This window comes from Oryx dammah, unplaced genomic scaffold, assembly GCF_014754425.2.
Source record: "Oryx dammah isolate SB20612 unplaced genomic scaffold, SCBI_Odam_1.1 HiC_scaffold_16, whole genome shotgun sequence".
NCBI lineage: Eukaryota > Metazoa > Chordata > Mammalia > Artiodactyla > Bovidae > Oryx > Oryx dammah.
Genome location: NW_024070200.1, coordinates 11,788,063 through 11,807,230, shown reverse-complemented (window position 1 = coordinate 11,807,230; position 19,168 = coordinate 11,788,063). Strand labels below are relative to the sequence as shown.

Below are 19,168 nucleotides of genomic sequence, written 5' to 3'. Positions count from 1 at the left end.
GGGTGGGAGGAGGGCTGGGCCTCAGCCGAGGAAAAGGCTGGTGAGGAGGAGATGGCAGGAGTGAGGAGGCCATTGCAGAGGAAGGGCAGGGGACGAGGTTAGGGGATGGCCGTGGGAATCCAGGAGTGGAGCTGGATCATGGGAGGAGTCCAGGGGTCTGTGCAAGTGACTCGGGAGAGGGGAAACAGTGGGTCTGGGGGACAGCTGACCCCAGTGCTACAAAGAGCACAGTACCGGCAAACCCCTGGGCAGTGGAGGGAAGTTGGGGCACTTGGGCCTCTCGGGGTGCCCCACACCTGGACTGACCAGAAGGTGGGTGAATCTGTCCAGACGTGGAGAAATAAGAACAAATGGTTGCAGTTCAGTCACAGAGGGTGGTGAGGTATTTGGTTCATCTAATGGAAGTTTCCAGAAATGGAGGATGTTTAAGAGGGATATCAGCAGGAGAGTGCAAAAGGCAAGAGCTGCCCACAGACCCTCACAGCAGGCCAGCCAGGGGTATTGAGGAGCTTCTTCACCCGAGAACAGGAAGACAATGCAGCGTGACTCAAGGATTAAGAGGCAAAATGTGAGAAGTCCACACAGAGCTCAGACAGTGAAGTACTGTCACCCCATTTAAGGAGGAGGACACACAGGCTGAGGTGGATGAGGTGGCACCCCGGTGATGGTCCCCACCAGACAAGCCCTCCTCTGGAGCATGAGCCCTTCCTCCCTCGGGATTTCTGGCCTTGGCTTCCTCACTCTCCCACCAGCCAGTGGTGGTCACAAGCATGCTTGGACTAGCACACTTTGTGGCTGCAGATGTCCACCCAAGGTTACAGACAAGTGACGCCCCCAAATCCAAGGCTCCGCAAGACGTGAGGCTCACCCCGGGGCAGACCTCAGAGGAGGATGTCTTAACCCTGCTGCCGACACAGAGCCTCAGGGCCGCGTCTGGGCTGTTCAGCATGGTGAGCTCCGAGGGTTTTAGAGGCCAAATAAAAAGGGGCCAGAGTTGCGCAGATGAGGGACACATTGATGAGCCGCCGAGGCAAAGGCCGTGGTGAGGCCTGTGATGCCAGCGTTCTCCTCCCTGTCAAGGGTAAGCTGCATTTGGAGCTGGGACATTTCATGCAGGCTTAGTGGGGGATGGAGAGCAGACTCACAAAGTTACTTGCCATCCTTTCTTTGCAGGGAGCATCCCTCAAACCCAGATAGGTGAGCAAATGTGGAGACAAGGGTCTGGGAGGGTCTAGGGAGCAGGACGGTCCCTTCTGGGGAATTCTCATGTTCCTGCCATTAGGAAAGATGACCAATACTTGTTGTTCAGTCATTAAGTCGTGTCTGACGCTTTGCAACCCCATTGACTATAGCACGCTAGGCCTCCCTGTCCCTCACTATCTCCCGGAGTTTGCCCAAGTTCACGTCCAGTGAGTTGGTGAAGGTATCCAACCATCTCATCCTCTGCCGCCCTCTCTCTTGACCTCAGTCTTTCCCAGCATTAGAGTCTTCCAATGAGCTGGCTGTTCGAATCAGGTAGCCAAAGTATTGGAGCTTAAGCTTCAGCATCAGTACTAGACCAGTACTAGAAATGACCAAAGGTCTCAACTCATCTGCTTTGGTCCTGTTACGTGGGGGATGGCAGGTTCTGGTAACTAAGGACAGGGACTTTCACAGGGTTCTCTAGGGGATTCGAAAATGAACTTTTGCTACTGCTGAATGATTGCTGATACTTGGAGAAGGTAGCTGTGATTAGAAACTAAGAGGTTTTTTTTTTTTTGGCTATGCAGCTTGTGGGATTAGTTCGCTGACCAGGGCTTGAACCCCAGCCTTTGGCAGTGAGACTGCAGAATCCTAACCACTGGACCACGAGGAAAGTCCCAGAACTAAGAATCTTTTAAGAACACACACGATGCTGAGCTGGCCTCCTCCTCTTCCATGAGGGATAGACCCTTGTTGGGCTGCATCTGAGTGTGACTGCCTCTCATGACGGACACGTGTGGGTTGGCTGTGGCCCCTGACACCTCACCACTGCCACAGCCTCTGTCCTCTCTGCACCCATCTCTGCCCCAGCTCCTCCCCAAGGCCATCTCCACATATCCCACGCGGACTCCCACCCACCCCACCTGGCTTCTCTCTCTATCCTGCCACCAAACTGCTCTTGCCAAGCTCACTCACCTTCTCCATGGTGCTGACCCCAATCATCTTTTGAGCCTGATTTTCCAAAAATCTCTGAGCAGCAGCCACCACTGAGTTAACTTTGGGAGAGGGGTGGGATTGATCCTTCATCTCTTAACTTTTAACTTGAAAAAACACAGGCAGGCAATTTAAAAATTCAACCAGTACAGAAAGTATACAATTAAGTTCCCCCCACTTATTACAGTGCATCTCTCCAGAGGCTAGCTCTTGCAAATGTTCTCAAAAGTTTTTGCAGACATTTCTAAGAATATAAAATTTATCATGTAGCTCCTTTTTCTCATCTTCTCCACAACTGGGGGTGTCCATATGCCCTGTTTTTTGTTTGGCTTTTCACTTCATTCATTCCGAAGATCATATTCCACCCGTTGTGAACAGTCCCTCCTGCCCTTCTTAGAACCACACTGGGGTTTTTTTTCTACCTGGTAGGTGGCCCTTGGTCAGCAACTCCCTCAAGCTGACCTGTAAAGGTGGGAATTCTTCAAAGTTCATTCTTGGCCTTCTCACTTAAACCGTCTCCCTACACCACCCCATCTACTCCCAAGGCTTTCACTGCCACCCAGTATGTGGTGGGCTACGGTCTATAGGGTCACAGAGACTGAAGCGACTTGGCACACGTGCGTGTGTGCTTGTATGTGGAAAACTCCCACTGGCACCTCCAGCTTGGCCCTTGCTTCTGAGCTCCCGGCTCACATGGAATCACCGAGTGAACACGATCAACATTAAACTCATGGTTTTCCCCCTCGACCTGACTCCTCCCACTCTCTCCCCACGCCTAAGCAACTCCCAAGTCCTGGAGATACTACTCCCTAACCAAACTCCTCTCTGCTCTGTTGGCTATCTAAGCTCTCCCCTGGAGGCTGCACCAGCCTCCTGCCTCGTTTCCTGATCCACACCTGCTCCTCAGTCCTGTGATGTGGAGCATACAAATCCACTTACATTTATGTCCCTGTTGAAAACTCTGCAGCACTTCCTGTTGCTTTGAGGATCAATTTCAAAATCCTAAGCCTGTCCTGGAAGGGCTGGCAAGATGGGCCAACCCATCTCTCTGCCAACCCTAGCTTCCCCAGTGCTCAGCCCTGGAAACCGGCTCCTCCTGGCCCCGGGACTCTTCCTTCACCTGCACTTTGATTCCACCTGGAAGGCTTCCCAGTCCTGGCACCAGTCAGAACCCCAGCCTTACCTCTATAATCCTGCATCTTTTTTCCCCTTGAGACTCTAGCATTCTCACGGCTGGGACTGGGACTGTCCTCAGGGCCTAGCAGAGCCTGGCAGGTAGAAGATGCTCACTGGGTGAATGTTTGAAGACACAAATGCCACGCTTGTGCCTATCTCCACCCCCTGCACACGGTGGCCCTTTTACCTGGGCATCATGCTTTCTGGTGTGCAGTACACCATGGTTGAGAACTTGGGCTCTGGAGCCAGAATGCCTGGGGTTTGAAATCAGGCTGTCAACTAACTGTGTGACCTTGGATAAACCATTCAGTATCTCTGTGCTTTGGTTTTCTCATTTGTGTTGTTCAATTGCCAAATCGTGTCCGCCTCTGCGACCCCATGGACTACAGCGCACCAGGCTTCCCTATCCTTCACTATCTCCTAGAGTTTGCTCAAATTCATGTCCATTGAGTCAGTGATGCTATTCAACCATCTCATCCTCTCTTGCCCTCTTCTCCTAGGCACTAATAATAGTATGTGATTCACAGCGGATTAAATAAATCATAATCAATACCTAAATCATTACAGGAAAAAAATAAGTGCTTTGCACTGAATCCGGTGTGTTTCTCCTCCCTTTCATTCCTGGCCTGTGGTAAGCCAGCTTTCTCCTCAGTCACTATGTACTGCTCTGGCTGTCTCTCTAGCTACTTTAAGGCTTCTGAGAATAGGTATCCTGTCTGCTGTCTGCTGCTCCACAGTCCCCCGGGAAAAGTGGACTCAACACTTACTGCACTGAACAGAGGTTAAGGCTAAAAGTGGCTAGGGAAGCTGGCCTGGACTCACTTTTCCAGGGGAATCACAAGAACAGAAGTGAAAGCTGACTTATTCGATTTCCTGTTTTAGAATTTGAAGATCACCTCCAGAAACTTTAGGCTTTATCTTGATACTCCACAGTTAAACCTAAGAAGGTAATAAAACATTGTGAGAATTACCATAGTGAGGAACAAAGGGTGAAATGCTAGGATGGAACTTATTAGTGAAATGAATAAAAGTTTTAAATAGTGATTTAACAAATGCAAATTGGAAAGCTATTTTACATGGTTTTTTTTTTCTCCAGAAAACTAGGCTCTAGATCATGACATCATTTCCCTTTCAAACTGAAAAATACTAATTAATGCTCGGAGTTTGAATCTAAGCCAGGTGTCTGACACTTGGAGGCCTGTGAATCTTGGGGTATATCTGTGTCTCTCACCACAGCCTTTCCAGGTGCTGACTCATTCCAGGTGTTGGGTTCATGTGTTTTGAATGCTGAAATCCCTCTGGAAGCCCCTGTGCAAGTTACTTTTGTTCAAAGTGTAAAATGAAATCTCTCAGGAATGCCCCCAGTGACATCACAGAAAATTTTGAACTTGAATCAAATGAGAAGGTGGTTATTTCCAAGAAATCCGTTAATACTTAACAAGTCTCTGAATACCTGAAGGCCAAGAGACAGAGAAGTCCATCTAGAAAACCTCCCACTTTCTACCCTAGTGGTGGGGACCAAATCACTTCTGTAACTGAGGACTGTGTGCTACCTGCTAAAACAGACTGTATCCAACTCAGCGGGTTCTATCCAAGCCATTTATTTGAAACGCCAACTATATGTAGGATAAAGTCAGTGTTACATGCTTGTCAGTAACAGTAGAAAAATAGAACCAGTGAAAACCTCTGTACAACCGTAATGGTACTCAAAAGAGAAATGGATCGATCGTTTTACAATGCTTCCCACAGACGAGTTCAAGTTCGGAGGTACCTAAATAAAAATACTATGTATTTATTTAAAAAACACTATGTACAGTCGAAGCGTAAACAAGTTTTACAAAGTACTGGTTATGCAGGTTGTAGAAAACACTTGCATAGGACATGAAATCAGTTTTAAGAAAAATTTCTGAGCCTTTAGCATTGAAGGCACTTGACTTTATACCAGTAACAGCACAACCACAAGAAATGCAGTGTTGTAGAAGACATCACCTCTCTCAACTGCAGACGTGGTGCATAAACAGCAAGTGGAGTTCAGGAATCTCTCTCTCAGCCGCCCCACCTAAGAGCAAGGTTCTGTCCCACCTGCCCGTGGGACCCACCCACACAGTCACGTGCAGGCACACCATGAAGCTTCCAGAGCTCCTCTCAGCTCTTAAGACAGAACCCACGTAAACACGCAAACACAAGAGGTTATTTTCAAGATACACACTTGCGAGTCATCTTTCTACAGAAATGGCCACAGCATTATAATATTCAGAATATGGAAGATTGATTCATGGTCTGAGGGTTTTCTAGAGGGGAAAAAAAAAAATTAAAAGACTTGCCAATACAATTACATAATAGCTATTGCAATCAATAGGACAAAGAGACAACTTAACATTTCATAGAACATTGTTTATACAATAGTGTTAATGGAAAAATAGCACGATACCCTTTAGTGTGTGACGGTAATTCTTTTAGTAAGGTTATCTGTAATGAGGTTTGAAAGTAAACTCCTTAGTAGACAAAGTAAACCATTGCAGAACGGGGAGTAGCACCCATCACTGCTGCTTTAATAGTAACTTTCAACAGTAAGTTAAAGGTCAACCAAATAATTAAAAATAAAAAGTCAAACATTTCCCTTTGAGTTCAGTCCTAAGATAAAAACATAAATGCTTTAGAATTGCAAACAAGTATCTTACAAGTGTGTCACGAAACTTATTTTCCCTAAAAGGCAAGATTTAAACATGAAAATACATATTTTGCCAAGTCGTTACTGAGACTTCTAGAGACCAACACACAGGGAGGGGTCAGCTCTGTGGCCCCTGCGGAGGTTGCATGGGTTGTTTTCCCTCCATCAATGGACAAGCGCTGTCCACTGCTACTCAAGTTTGAAGAACAAATCCAAAGAAAACCCAGTGAAGAACAGATTTTTTTTTTTTAAAGGACGCATAAACAAGAATTAGGTTAAATTACACAGAGAGTTCAACAATAACCAAAAAAACTCAAATAAAAAGAAGTCATTTAAAATCCTTAAAGTCTACCTGGTTACCGAAATGTCAGGAGAGCTTAGGTCTAGGGATTTGCCTAGAAAAAGCTACGGGGCACTGAGAGAGGTTATGCATGGTACGTGGACAATTCAAACGGTTATTTTTTCAGGAGTAAGTTTTGCCTTTCTTGCTGCTATCTTTCCTCCTTAGGAGTCATACCTGACTTGGAACTGAAATTATGAATCAAGATCACAGAATTAAAACAAAAATATAAGAACAAGACCAACAGCATCTTGAAGAAACGTGGATCCTCTGCTTCCGCTCCAGGATCTAACTGGCATTCACCAACCTCAACATGGCGGGCACCAAAAGTGGCGATTGTCTAACGGCCTGATTGTCCACGGCCTCAAGAGGAGATCTGGTGTGTTGAGATTTGGTTCTCAGGAAGTTTCTACACTGAGTAAAACACTAGGTCTTACGGCCTAAGTTTCATATTATACACATTAATTTCTCAGAGCAATCTTACTCAGACTTCACATTTATCTTAGTACAGCACTGAAAGATTTTAATGCTTACGAAGCATTAAAAAAGATTGAAGAGATGGGGTCAAAAGCCAGAGGCACATAGCTATTCAACCTACCCTACTGACCACACTTCACGAGACACGTTAAAAATCCATTAACCCTACCCTAACACAAAACCCACATCTGTTCACCTTCTGCAAGTCACAGCAGTCCACAGTCCCACAGCACGTTTCTCTCTATATGCAGTTCAGCCAGGTATGCTACCAAATTATTAAAAACAAACTTCATAAATTAAATAAAACTACAGACAGTGGGTCACTTCTTTTATATTTTGGGGACATGAAAGAATACTTAGTAAATTTTCAGAAATATGCCATGTGGGGCATCAATAGCTCTTATGTCTTTAAAAACAAAACAAAACAAAAAAACAGGTCAGAAATCAGAAAGACTTCCCCACCAACTATATCTATTCACTCTTAATTGCAGTACCAGCACAGCACAGTCTGAATTCAGAAGAGAAATTTAAAACTGTATCAGAAGAATTCATGTCAACACATGTACATAAATACACCTTAAGGAATGTGATGGAATGAATATTTTTTGTTTCTGAGAGACAGACCGAGATTAGTTTCAAAAGACACTGTCATCTTATTACAAAAGGTGAAACCTCCTAAAAATGAGAACAGAGTCCTAAAGTTTTTCATCTTTAAAAAAAAAAAAAAAAAAGGAGCCTCAGAGGCGATGATATGTAGCCAACCTCGTAGCAGCCTGGTGCCGACTCTGGGAGACCCAGGGCTTGGTGTGCAGCGTGGCCAACATCGACGGACGCATGGGCAGCAGCTAACTGGCCAGGCAGCAGAGCGAGTGGCAGCGGTTTGCCGGCGTGGACAGATCAACTGACGTGTTCCCATCTTTGAGACTATCTACTGTTAGGACTTTTTAAAATGTCAGATTATTCCTGAGTGTATATCCACAGGGTAAAGTAGGAAGAGACTGTAAGAGAAACTACAGTTTTGGGAAAAATCAGAGTTGTTGACATCCAATAGAAACCTATTTACTTAAAAGTGCATGTAATTCATTTATATGGTAGCTTGTAAAGGCTCCCTAGCCCTGCATAGTTTTAGAGTGAGTGTGAGTGATTCAGAGTTGTATATATGTATATATACACACACAGAGAGGAGGCTCCCGAACACCCTTCAAGTGAGGGAGTGCTCAGAAAGTCTCTTTTAATCTAAGTGCTACGGCTGTGTGTGTATTATGTGTAAAAATACAAAGTGAATGCTCAAATAATGTTGAAGTGATTTAAAATGCTAATATATTTACATTGGAGAGTAAGAAAAAAAAAAAAACAGTCCTTAGCTCACACATTGCCCTTCTAAGGGAAAGGATCTTAAAAGATCCCATGTGCTCAGTGGTTCAGTAAAATCCCAAACCAGCGTCCCCAGTGGAGTTCAAGTAGGACATGTAGTGTTTCACTGGGAAAAAAAAAAGTTTTTCTTTTTTGGTGACAAAGCATTATGCATTCCACAATAACTTTTTAAAGGACACCAAAATTCTGACACACTTTGAAAAACACTTAAAACAACTACTTACAAACACCAAATGACATCTGTAAGACTGAAGCCCTTTTGTTTTTTTTCCCCCACAAGAGAGCAGGGCAACTGAAGGCAGCAAGACTGCAGTCGCTCCCCCTCAGCTGCTGAGTCGGTGCTCAGAAGCAGCGATCCCGTAGTGCGAGCTTAAATTACTAATTTCACCGCTTTAGGAGTCCAAGAAAGCTGATCTCTTTCAAATCTCATCTAGTGAAACTCTAATCCACATGACCAGAACCTGCAGTGATTCTAACAGAGTCTGCCCTGTGGATAAAACAACAAGCTTTTGCCTGGACGCAGAAGGCTTTTCTCCTTCTTGTTCTTTCCTTAACCAGGAAAACTTCGGGATTCCTGATTGGACTCCTGCTGGAGGAATGAAGACCAGCTCCCAGGACTTATTTAAACAGGATGACGTAAGATTTATGAAGACTGAGCAGGAAGGTCTCTGAACTGAAACAACTACGGAAAAGAGAGGAGCATTTTGATGTGCTGTTCTTTGGAATTTCTATAATTAAAAAATAAACACAGAACTATTTCATAAGAAAATACATCTTAGTGTGCAATCCAATGCACGTGGAAATAGGTAGATGAAAGGTAAAATGCAAAAAAGTATGAAAATACAGTCCTTTACATGTGGCAATAAAGTTTAACATACTGATATAAAACCAATACAGATAAAACAAAGGTACAAGTGCAAAAAAATTCCATTGTTTGTAAAGAGAGGGGGAAAAAAAAAAAAAGTGCCAACTTGTTTGTTCTTAAAAATGCTTCCCCACACAACTGTTCAAACACAAAACAGACAGCAGATGCAGCATTCAAAATAACCCTCTTAGCATGCCATGTCTAATAAACGTGTATATACAAAAACTAGAATAAAATAACATGAAACTGAGTTATCAGCTGGCATCAATAAACTGGTCTCTAAGTTGTTGGGTTACATCATAAAATGGGATGTTTCACATCTCAGGCACGGATGACTTGGAGGTTGCTCTCAAAGGGCAGACTTTTTGTAGAGGAAGTCTGGCTTGCTCGGGGACCTCCTTCCTCTGCTGATTGAATCTTCCCTTTCCAAATCTGTATTTCGCTGAGCTCCATGGCCCAGGGACTCATCTGCCAGTCTTCTGCCGGATCTCTCTTCTGGAGCTTCAGAGCTACATGCAGAATGTGAAGGTCTGTTAGGAGTCAGCCCAAAAGTCAAGTCAGTTTCCCCTGCTGCTCGCCCCCTGACATGGACTGAACCACTGCCAGCATTTTCTGGGGCTGCCAAGGGAAAATCTGGCCGCTGGGGGGGCTGCTCAACAACGTCGAGGTGTATCGGCTCACTCTTCTGTCTGTGCGGGTGCCCATCGGGGGGAAGTGGATATTCTTTCCTAGTTTCCTCCTGCTTTTTAGGCGAGGACTGGCCTGGTAGGTAGGCTGACTTTAAGCCACTTGGTGATGCCTTATTGTGGCTATACAAATCGGGACCAAAACATCCACCTTGTGAAGGGGAGGGGGTACGTCTGCCCGGGGCAGGAGTGGATGGTCTGCAAGCAGCACTTGAGAAGCCACAGAAATCCGGATATTCCTGCTGATTTTCTCGAGCATCTGGTTTTTGCTCTAGTGTGTGTTTCTTTCGAGATGTGTGTGTATGCCTCTGTGGAATACACGATAGATGTTGGGGAGGCCCTGGTCCTACTTCAGAAACTGCCTGGCTTAATTCTGTGTCCACAGCAAGTTCTGGAAGCCTCCTGTCCTTGAGTGACAGCGTGGATACACCCATGGCAATATCTGGCATTAGATCGTTTAGCACAGGTTGTGTGCACTGCAACAGAAATAAAACACAGGGAAGGTTAAAAAGAAAAAGGCCTGTGACTCCCTCTTTTTCAAATGATGTTCACTGATTTTGTTTCCTCATTATAAAAAAATATGCTTAATTTTAAGGATAATAAAAATATAGAAAACAATAAGGCAACCCCCCCCCCACAAAACCCCAAACCTTCCCTACTGAGATAACCCCTGTTATTAACATTTTGAAGCAGTTCTCTCACCTTTTTTATTTTGCACATATATTAATTTTCATAAAATTTAGTGCATATATAATACTGTCACTAAATTTTGAGATTTCTATTTAAATTACTGGATACTATTCCACTGTACTGATGAGGCATGACTGCTTAGCTATTCTTCCACTGTGAGAACTTAAGGCAGTTTCCAATTTTTTATTATTATAATCAGGACTGCAAGGAACATACAGATAAATTACCTTCAAAGGGAGTTTTATTTAATTATAAAGTAGTAGAACTTTCGTAACTGTGGCACTGAGGGCCAGGCCGATAAGATGGAAATTGGGTTTATCCAACACTATTAACCTTTGTTATTTCTTCTTCTTTGAGGGGTTGGAGTGGATAGCAAGGAGAACAGGCAGAAGGGTAAAAGGTGAGGAAGGACCATAATTTGACTCAAGCTGTACATTAGTCCAGTCATCTTTCAATGAAGACTCCCTGAACTAATACATGTATCTTTTGTTTATCTCTTATGTTGAATGCTACTGATAATGTGTGACTAAGCAGGAAGACTTAAAAATCAATATTGTTTTTCAAATGTATTATATACAACAGAAATTCAACCTTCAATGCAATGCAAGATCAAGCTAGGAAGTCTTGCTTAATTTACTAGCGACTAGCACTGGCAACTGTGATTTCCAATTAAATGAGTGCTCTGATCAAAAAGCTTGCTAGAGACAGCTGTAACTCATGAGGGTTGATTTTCTGCCCATTTTATGAATGGGGAGTCTCCTGCCACACTGTCCCTGATGGTATGCTCAGCTACAAGCAGCTTCCCCTTCCGGCCCCACCCAAGCCTTTGGGAGAATAGCAGACTCTACAGAATAGAGGCCAAGAACAGACTCTAGACATGTGCTTGAAGAGTGCTCTATGAAACCAGTAACATTACCACTATGAAACCAGGAACAACATCATCTGTGTTGCCCAGTAACTCCACCCCGTCCAGACACCTGCACATGAACATAAGGGAAGGCTCTCGCTTCTTCCCACCATACACATCTTGTCTCTTTTTTCTGGACTCTCTCATCCACCTACACTCTCTTTTTCTCTCCAATTTCCACACTCCTTAAGTCTATGCTTTCAGCTTGTCAGTTACACTCTGTGCACTGCTGAGTCCCAGGTAGGGCTCCTGGGGCCTAGGAAATTGCTTTTAACATTTCAGAAACTTTTAACTTTAGCTAAGTCACTGAAGTGCGAACTTACCACTTGTTTCTCAGATGCTGTTGTTGCTGAGGCGGCGGCAGCGGCAGCAGCTACCGTCTGTCTCCCCAGCCCTGTGGTGTTGGTACAATCAGGGGCCGCTGCTTTCACACCTGGCAAGTAGACTGGAGGGGGGCCAGCTTTAGGGGCTGTTCTGGAGTGAAACAGTGAGTGATTACAGGGATAAGAAAACGAACGTGAAGGATGCTGATTGGGAGGTCTTTGCTTCCAGCCTGCTTTGAGCTGGTTGTGGATTGGGGTCGCTGGCGGGTGGTAGGGAGGCGGTGGAGGGGGTAAGGGTGGATGGAAGGCCACAAAAGAGTCCAGATCTGTAAACATGGTTTCTGCAGTGGGGGTGCTGTTAACTCGACATCTCCCAGACTGTCTCATTGTCAAGAGTGGACTTTCATCTCCAAAACGTTCATCAGGAAAGAATTTGTGAGGATTCTAAGAAAGAATGGAGGGGGAAAAAGTTAAGATATTTGTTAGCAGATTTCCTGGACAGAAATTTACAGGCTGAGAGAGTTAAGTGAGTATCTAAGAAAACCACATTCAGTAAAAGGCACGATGTATTTTTCTAGGCTTGAAGCTCAAGGAAAAATTACCTTAAAAACAGTGTAAAACAGTAGAGTGCAGCCTCCATAGCTTAAAGTACAGCTATCAAGGAGAGCTGCTTAACTGAATGCCCCAGATAGCAGGTCAGTAATCTCTTGCAAGATTATGTGATGATAAAAAACAGGAAATAAAACCTAATTCAAATAGGTCTTTCCTATGAAAATAAAATTACCATTAAAAACCAAAGGAAGAAAGGGCATACAAGTGAAGATCCTCCTAGAACTTTCTGATAAAACATCTGTACGCATTCAGTCTGAAATAAAAACTACAAAATACTATTATATAGGAATAAGTTTGATTAATATTTTGATAAACATATGGGGATACTTAAATTATACAACTTACACATTTAAGAGACCAAATTAAGATACAATTTAGAATGGCACAGAGAACAGAAATGAACAGAAGACAAGACCATTTTAGGGATGGAAACTACAGTAAAAATTGAAAATCAAGAACCAACAAATGGTCTACTCCTTGCCTAGGGCTACCATACCATGTTCCCCTTTGAAAACTCAGGCTAAAATGGTTTGCAGTCAGTGGCATGAAAACAAGGCAATCACTTGACCAAATGAAATTAAATTTTATTTTAGTCTCTGCTTTAGTTGCTGTGAAGGTTACACATTTTATACAAAAATACCACTGTTTTTTTTGTACTAAATAATTACTAGAAATGGGTTTCTTCCTGCTATTAAAAAAAAAAAAAGGCACTCTACTCATTCCTTCATTCTCATGCTTATATGGTTTGAACTATTGTGCAAAATTGTAAAAGGGAGGAGAGAGGAGGGAAGGAGGGCATCTGGAAGGTCTGTTAAGGATGTAGTAGGCCACAGCCTGAAATCTAGTGGCCAAACCAGGGAGAGAAAAGCAGCAGAGGGTCAGAATGTTCCGCTTTCTCTTCCACCTCTGCTGGGTGCATACACCAGGAGCTTTTAGGGGCCACCATTTACGTGCTTATTATATGCAAGTGACACAGCTGCTTTACATACAGCCACTCTTATCTTCACAATTCATTTTACAGGTAAAGAAACTGATGCTCAGAGAGGTTATATAACTTGCTTTAAGTTAACTAACTGGTAAGCAGCACTGCAGGATATAAAACCAGTTCTCACTCCAGAGCCTGTGCCCCATCCACTCTGCCACACTGCCTCTCACTGGGGGCTTTCAGGTCACCCAAGACACCAGGGACAGCTGAAAAAGCACGTACAAAAGAAAAGGACACACTATGAGGGCTTCTTGGGATGTCTGAGAATACTGTCTGAGTTACAGTCAAGGCTCCTTATTTTTTTTTTTTTTTTAAGGTACAAAGCTGACTGTCTAGACTTAGAAATCACAAATTGCAAATTTCAAAATATGACAAATAACACAAACATCGCAAAATCCAAAAGAATACCACAACATTTTCATTATTAATAACAGCTGACAATCTAACACGAGATTCCCTGTTCTAGGTAGTGGGGGGCTGCTTCCCACCTGCAAGAGTTCTGCTGCAGCATCAGCAAGCCCGAACTCTCTCAACACGCGAATCTGAATTTCATAGCTGACCGTGGCGCCTTCCCCACAGTTGAGCGCGTAGGCCCTCTGCACCTGCTCAGTGTGCCGTAGCTCCTGCAGACGTCTGACCATGTCCTTCATAATGAGGAGACGAGGAACTGGAAGAAGAGAAACAGTCTGTAGGCACGATGCCTGAGCTACACAAAAGACCACCTGGCTGAGCACAAGGAAAAAAAAAAAGCACATGTTTTGCATCAGAATCATCTCAAATTTTTGATAGTATTTTAATCCCCAGGAAAGATAGTAATTTATATGCATCTAATTATTTTTTGGGGTTTTAAAATTTCACAGTGCCCCAAAGGCTCTTAGTCATACCAAAGAGCCCCTGAACTGCATTATGAGTTCACAGCCTAAATAAAATTTTACTTGCATGTATTCTCTGCTGAATCTCAGGATATTTCAAAAGTCTTTTAAATATATTCACTCTTTTATTCACATCATTTTTGAGTCCTGACTATGCACCAGGGCTTTGACTCAGGTATTAGGGTGCACAGAACAAAAGACGTGATCCCTGTCCTTACAGAGCTCTGGTTTTAATGAAGTAAACAAAGTAAACCAGCACAGCAGAGGGCCATCAGTGATAGTAGAGAAAGATGTGCAAAGGACACTGAAGGAATTGGAGGAAGGGGCCCCCAATCCAGACTGGAAGCAGGCAGCAACGGCTTCCCGGACAAGGTGAGCTCTGAATGGAGTCTTGAAGAATGAGAGAAAACCAGGCTGGCAAATAAAGTGGAGCCAAGGTTTTCTGGTCCTTTTCTGCAGAAGGACCAGGCATGTGTAAAACCTGCAAGTGAGAGACAGCAAGGCACAATCGGATGGCACAGCCAGTAGACGGTACAAGCAGGAAGGTAACAGGAGAGAAGGCTAGAAAGGAGGGTGGGGGCAGACCATAAATGACCCTGTATGTCATGATAAGGAATTTAATTTGTATCTGGGGAACAACAGGCAGTTGCTTGTGTGGGGGAATGAGAGGATCTGAGTTGTGATGTGTAAGTGCATTCTGAGAGAAGTGGAAAGCAGGGGTTAGCAAACTATCGCCTGTAGGCTAAAACCACTCTGCCACCTGTTTTTGTAAATAAAGTTTTATTGGCTCACAGCCACACTCATCTGTTTAGGTATTGCGTACGGCTGCCTTTGGCCTATGACTGCAGAGCTGAGCATAGTGCAATAGAGACTGCATATCCCACAAAGCCCAAAACATTGACTACCTAGCCCTTCACAGAAGATGTCTGCCACGCTCTGGTATAAAGGCCAGAGTGGGAGTAAGGTTAGAGACAGGTTCACAGGTTAGGAACCTGGACTAAGGATCCAGCAGAGGGCTCGGGAAGAGGGGACCGTCTGTAAGTATCTATGAGACAAACTGACTTGAGTGGTCACTGATTATTAATTCTGGGAAAAGGGAGCTACTGTTTATTGAGTGCTTGCTTTGTGCCATGCAAACTCTATATTACTCACAGAGCTTCCTTAAATCTTCACAAGAACCCTAGAAAGGAGATATCCTCATTTCACAGATGAGGAAATTAATGCTCAGGGAAGTACATGTCTTATCCAAAGTCACACAAAGTGGCAGAGCCAGAACATGTGCCCAGCAGTCTTCTCCAAAAGCTAGATACCTTACATTAGCATGGTAAGCGAGGAAGGGAGAATTTTGATGGTACAAGCATAGGGCCATGTCTCATTAAAGAACAGAAAGACAAGTCCTATTTTTCTGAGCATACTTAATTGTAGATCTCTTTGGGCTTTTGAGAGTGAATTCTAAGGTTAAATTATACTGCTACTCAATCGTATTAACTGAAGTTGATAAAGTCCATGATAATTACCAAAAGCTGCACAAACCAACTACAAAAATACTTCTCTTCATACTGTTTATCCAATGTACACTTTATTAAATAAATACACAGTGGTCAAATCTGATAAGGCAACAACCGATCAGAGATTAGTTCTGGAATAAAACAAATGTGTTCAATTAAAAGTTCCATCAATATGTCTTTTATTTATCCTTAATTGAAACGGAGACGTCTCAGCAAAAAATGCATAGCATCATTTCCAGTAATGCTATAGTTTGCTGATTTTTTGGACTCTTGCAACGGTAACTGGCAAGAGCTATACATTTCTGACCCCCTAGATCTCTGTGGATTTTCTTGTTTTAGAAACTGACATGACAGCCTTTTGGTTAACGTCAGCACTGACTGATGCTCAGATGTTTTTGGACATGACAATTATACCTCGATCAATAGACAATAAGGTGGAAGCCTGAATTACAATGCATCTAACATTCACAAAGCAGATCTTGGGAAACTGGATCTCCCAGAAACCAATGGCAATCACATTTTGAGAGGATATATATAGACTCGAAGATCTAAGTTGATAGTACTCTCCCCAAAGAGTCTTATAATGTGAGAAACACCCTATGGCGATAAAAAATCTGAATTCCTCTAAGCCAGCGGTTCTCAACAGGTGGTAATACTGCCCCACAGGCACACATGGCCATGTGCAGAAACATAAAAATGCTTTCATGAGGCTGTCACAAGGTGTGTGTGGGTGCACGCACATGTAAACACACGTGCAACCAGCATGCAGTGAGTACAGGCCAGGGGTGCTGCTGAGCACAATTCAAGGACAGCCTCCACAGCAGACAACTATCCAACCCCGATGGGATGGGCAAGAGGGCCAAGGCTGAGAAACCCTGAGCTAAACTGAAAAACTGCATACATTTGTTACTGTAAGATAAAATACAAAACAAAAAACTTAGCTTATAAGAATTTATTCTTTAAGGAGAACAATGCATAAAGGGTACTGGAAGGTGGAAAGAATCAGCATGCATAGAGGGGTTACAAAATATGATCAAACTATTCACAGGGCTAACCGCCTTACCTGGGATTTCGTTTGCTACCACCGAAGGAGGGCTTGACTGGCTGCTGCTGATCTGCTGGTGGCTGACCATGTGGCAGCACTGAGGCACGGCATTGCTGACCATGTACAGTGTGTCTGGCACGTTGGACATTCTAACCATTCGCAAACGCACAAGGTCTGTTTGTTCCACCATCATCTCGTCTAGCACTGACTGAAAACAATTCAGTATTAACAGAATTAGTCAACCCTACACCTTTGTTAAATCACATTTATAGAAAGATTACTGCCATCATCACATAAAAAGGGAATTAATTTACTGCTTCCAGTGTATAAAGCCTAAAATTAGTGGTAAAAGGAGACAGTACTCTAACCTCTTTAATTTTTTTCCTACCTCTTCAATGTTTAAAGGAGCTTTCTGGAGCATCTTTGAAAAGAAATAATCATTTTCTGAAAAGTCTGCTTTTAACAGAAGTATTTGAAATTTGAGAAGGGATATAAAATTAATCAGAAGTAAAATTATACATAAAGTCACTATAAAGAAAACAATGTATGTATGGACTAAATATCCTAGCCAATAAGAAATGCTCAAAATATAAAATATTAAAGGCTGATATTAAATTCAACAGACCTATACATAAAAATTGTTAAATAAGCTTCAGATGAATCCACTTCAGCAAACTGCAGAATGGTCAAAATGGCATAATGTAAAACCATTCTCCACATTTACTGTGGGCATGTATCCGCATATGCACGGGTATAGGAGGGCTGTCTGATCAGCTTGCAGCCGCTCTACTTTGAGACAACAGAAAGGAGGGTAGGTCTAGTTTATTATGGACCTTTTAGCACTAGACTCAACCTTCCACAGAGGCCTCAGCTGCTTGAGTGACTTTAGGCACTGGACTTTCTTCAGAAAGACCTGACCCAACCATTCTGCCTCCCCTGCTCACCTCATCGTTTTACAACTATTTAAAGTGTCAACTGCTTCCCAGGTGCTAAAGAATCTGCCTGCAATGCAGGAGACCCCGGTTGATTCCTGGGTCAGGAAGATCCTCGTCACCCACTCCAGTATTCTTGCCTGGAGAATTTCATGGACAGAGAAGTCAGGCAGGCTACCGTTCATGAGGTCGCAAAGAGTCGGACACGACTGAACAACTTTCACTTTCAAAGTGTCAATTACTCAATAAGGGGTAGATTATCAACCTCATCAATAAATCTCTCACAAATCCTTTCATGTATGTATTTTAAACTTGGGATCCTTTAACAAATAAAAGGGAGAAAAATTTTAAGGTAACTATGTTTCTTTATCCAAACACATTATTTTGCCTGTTAATTCATTTCATTAAGCTTAAAAGTGATTTCTGACTTTCAAAGACTGTCAGTTCCTCAAAAGGTCACCCCAAAGCGCCTCAGCTGAACATGTCTAATAAAACTGCAGTATTTCAATCTGCAGTATTTATCATATTTACTTGGAGAGTTATGTTATAATATAAATGGCAATACAATATAATGCCAACTTTTTATTTAATAGGCCTGAAATTTTCTTTTAGTTTGTACACTTTTTTGAACGCTAAATACAAGTTCCAACAGTCAGCTACTACAGAAATATGTTATAGGAAGTCATGGCATTTCTTTAGTTTACAAAAGGGAGAAAATATGTTTGCAGTCTTCTTTCAAACATTTCTCCCACCCTGAAGATAACAACATACTGATGACCATTTCAGTAAAATGAAGTTTTTTCCAAGCTAACAGTTTGCAAGAAAAACTAAGATGAGAAAAATGTAAAGTACAACTTAATATGATTTAAGTTATAAATATAAAAACATGCTTGATAATTAAACATTAAACATAATTAAACTACTCTGGTGAGAAGTCAAAGCAAAATTTACTTAATTCACTTTCCTTATTAGGCTATTTCCAAACATTTAAGTGATACTACAATAGCTATCTTTGTGTTTATAGTTCGTAATAAAGTAGTTTAATATCTTAAAGTGGTTTATTACCTTCGCTTCTTCTACGTAGGGAGAGAACAGCCGAGGACGAACATAGATTCCAGCATTTTTTTGCCGTAACCAGGCATTTGACTTTCCACCTTCTGTTGTAGGAAGCATATCTGATGGAGGAGTACTAATCAAGCCTCTTTTCATCTTGAAAAATAAATTATTTTTTAGAGAAACAGACATTTGTGTAGCACAATATTACTAAGATAAAAATAATTATACCTATAAGTCAACATGTTCAAACTTTACTATTAAACATGAACTTAGGAATGCACATGAAACTTAAACATACTTTGAATGTTTAAAAGTATTTAAAGGATTCAGAAAGCCATAAAAAGGTACAACTTTCCATTTTTCTTTAAATAGAGGAATATTTTAAAAACAAGAGTTATATTAATTAAAAATACGAGTCAGACTAACTTTCAGAACTCTAAAATAGAACTGATTTTTTTCCTTACTCATCTAGGA

General features: G+C 42.6%; 1 protein-coding gene across 2 annotated transcripts in view; it reads right to left on the bottom strand.

Moving 5' to 3' along the window:
• Nucleotides 1-4,936: 4,936 nt before the first annotated feature.
• The window catches only part of BTBD7 (BTB domain containing 7), a 60,813-nt gene continuing 46,581 nt past the window's right edge, over nucleotides 4,937-19,168 (bottom strand). For both annotated transcript variants that reach the window (XM_040256597.1, XM_040256596.1), the window contains 5 exons: nucleotides 18,704-18,847; nucleotides 16,725-16,914; nucleotides 13,770-13,948; nucleotides 11,685-12,128; nucleotides 4,937-10,240 (listed from right to left, as the gene is read on the bottom strand). In XM_040256597.1, the coding sequence (XP_040112531.1) occupies nucleotides 9,428-10,240; nucleotides 11,685-12,128; nucleotides 13,770-13,948; nucleotides 16,725-16,914; nucleotides 18,704-18,847 (1,770 nt within the window). In that variant the 3' untranslated portion in view covers nucleotides 4,937-9,427. The remainder of the gene's footprint in view (nucleotides 10,241-11,684; nucleotides 12,129-13,769; nucleotides 13,949-16,724; nucleotides 16,915-18,703; nucleotides 18,848-19,168) is intronic.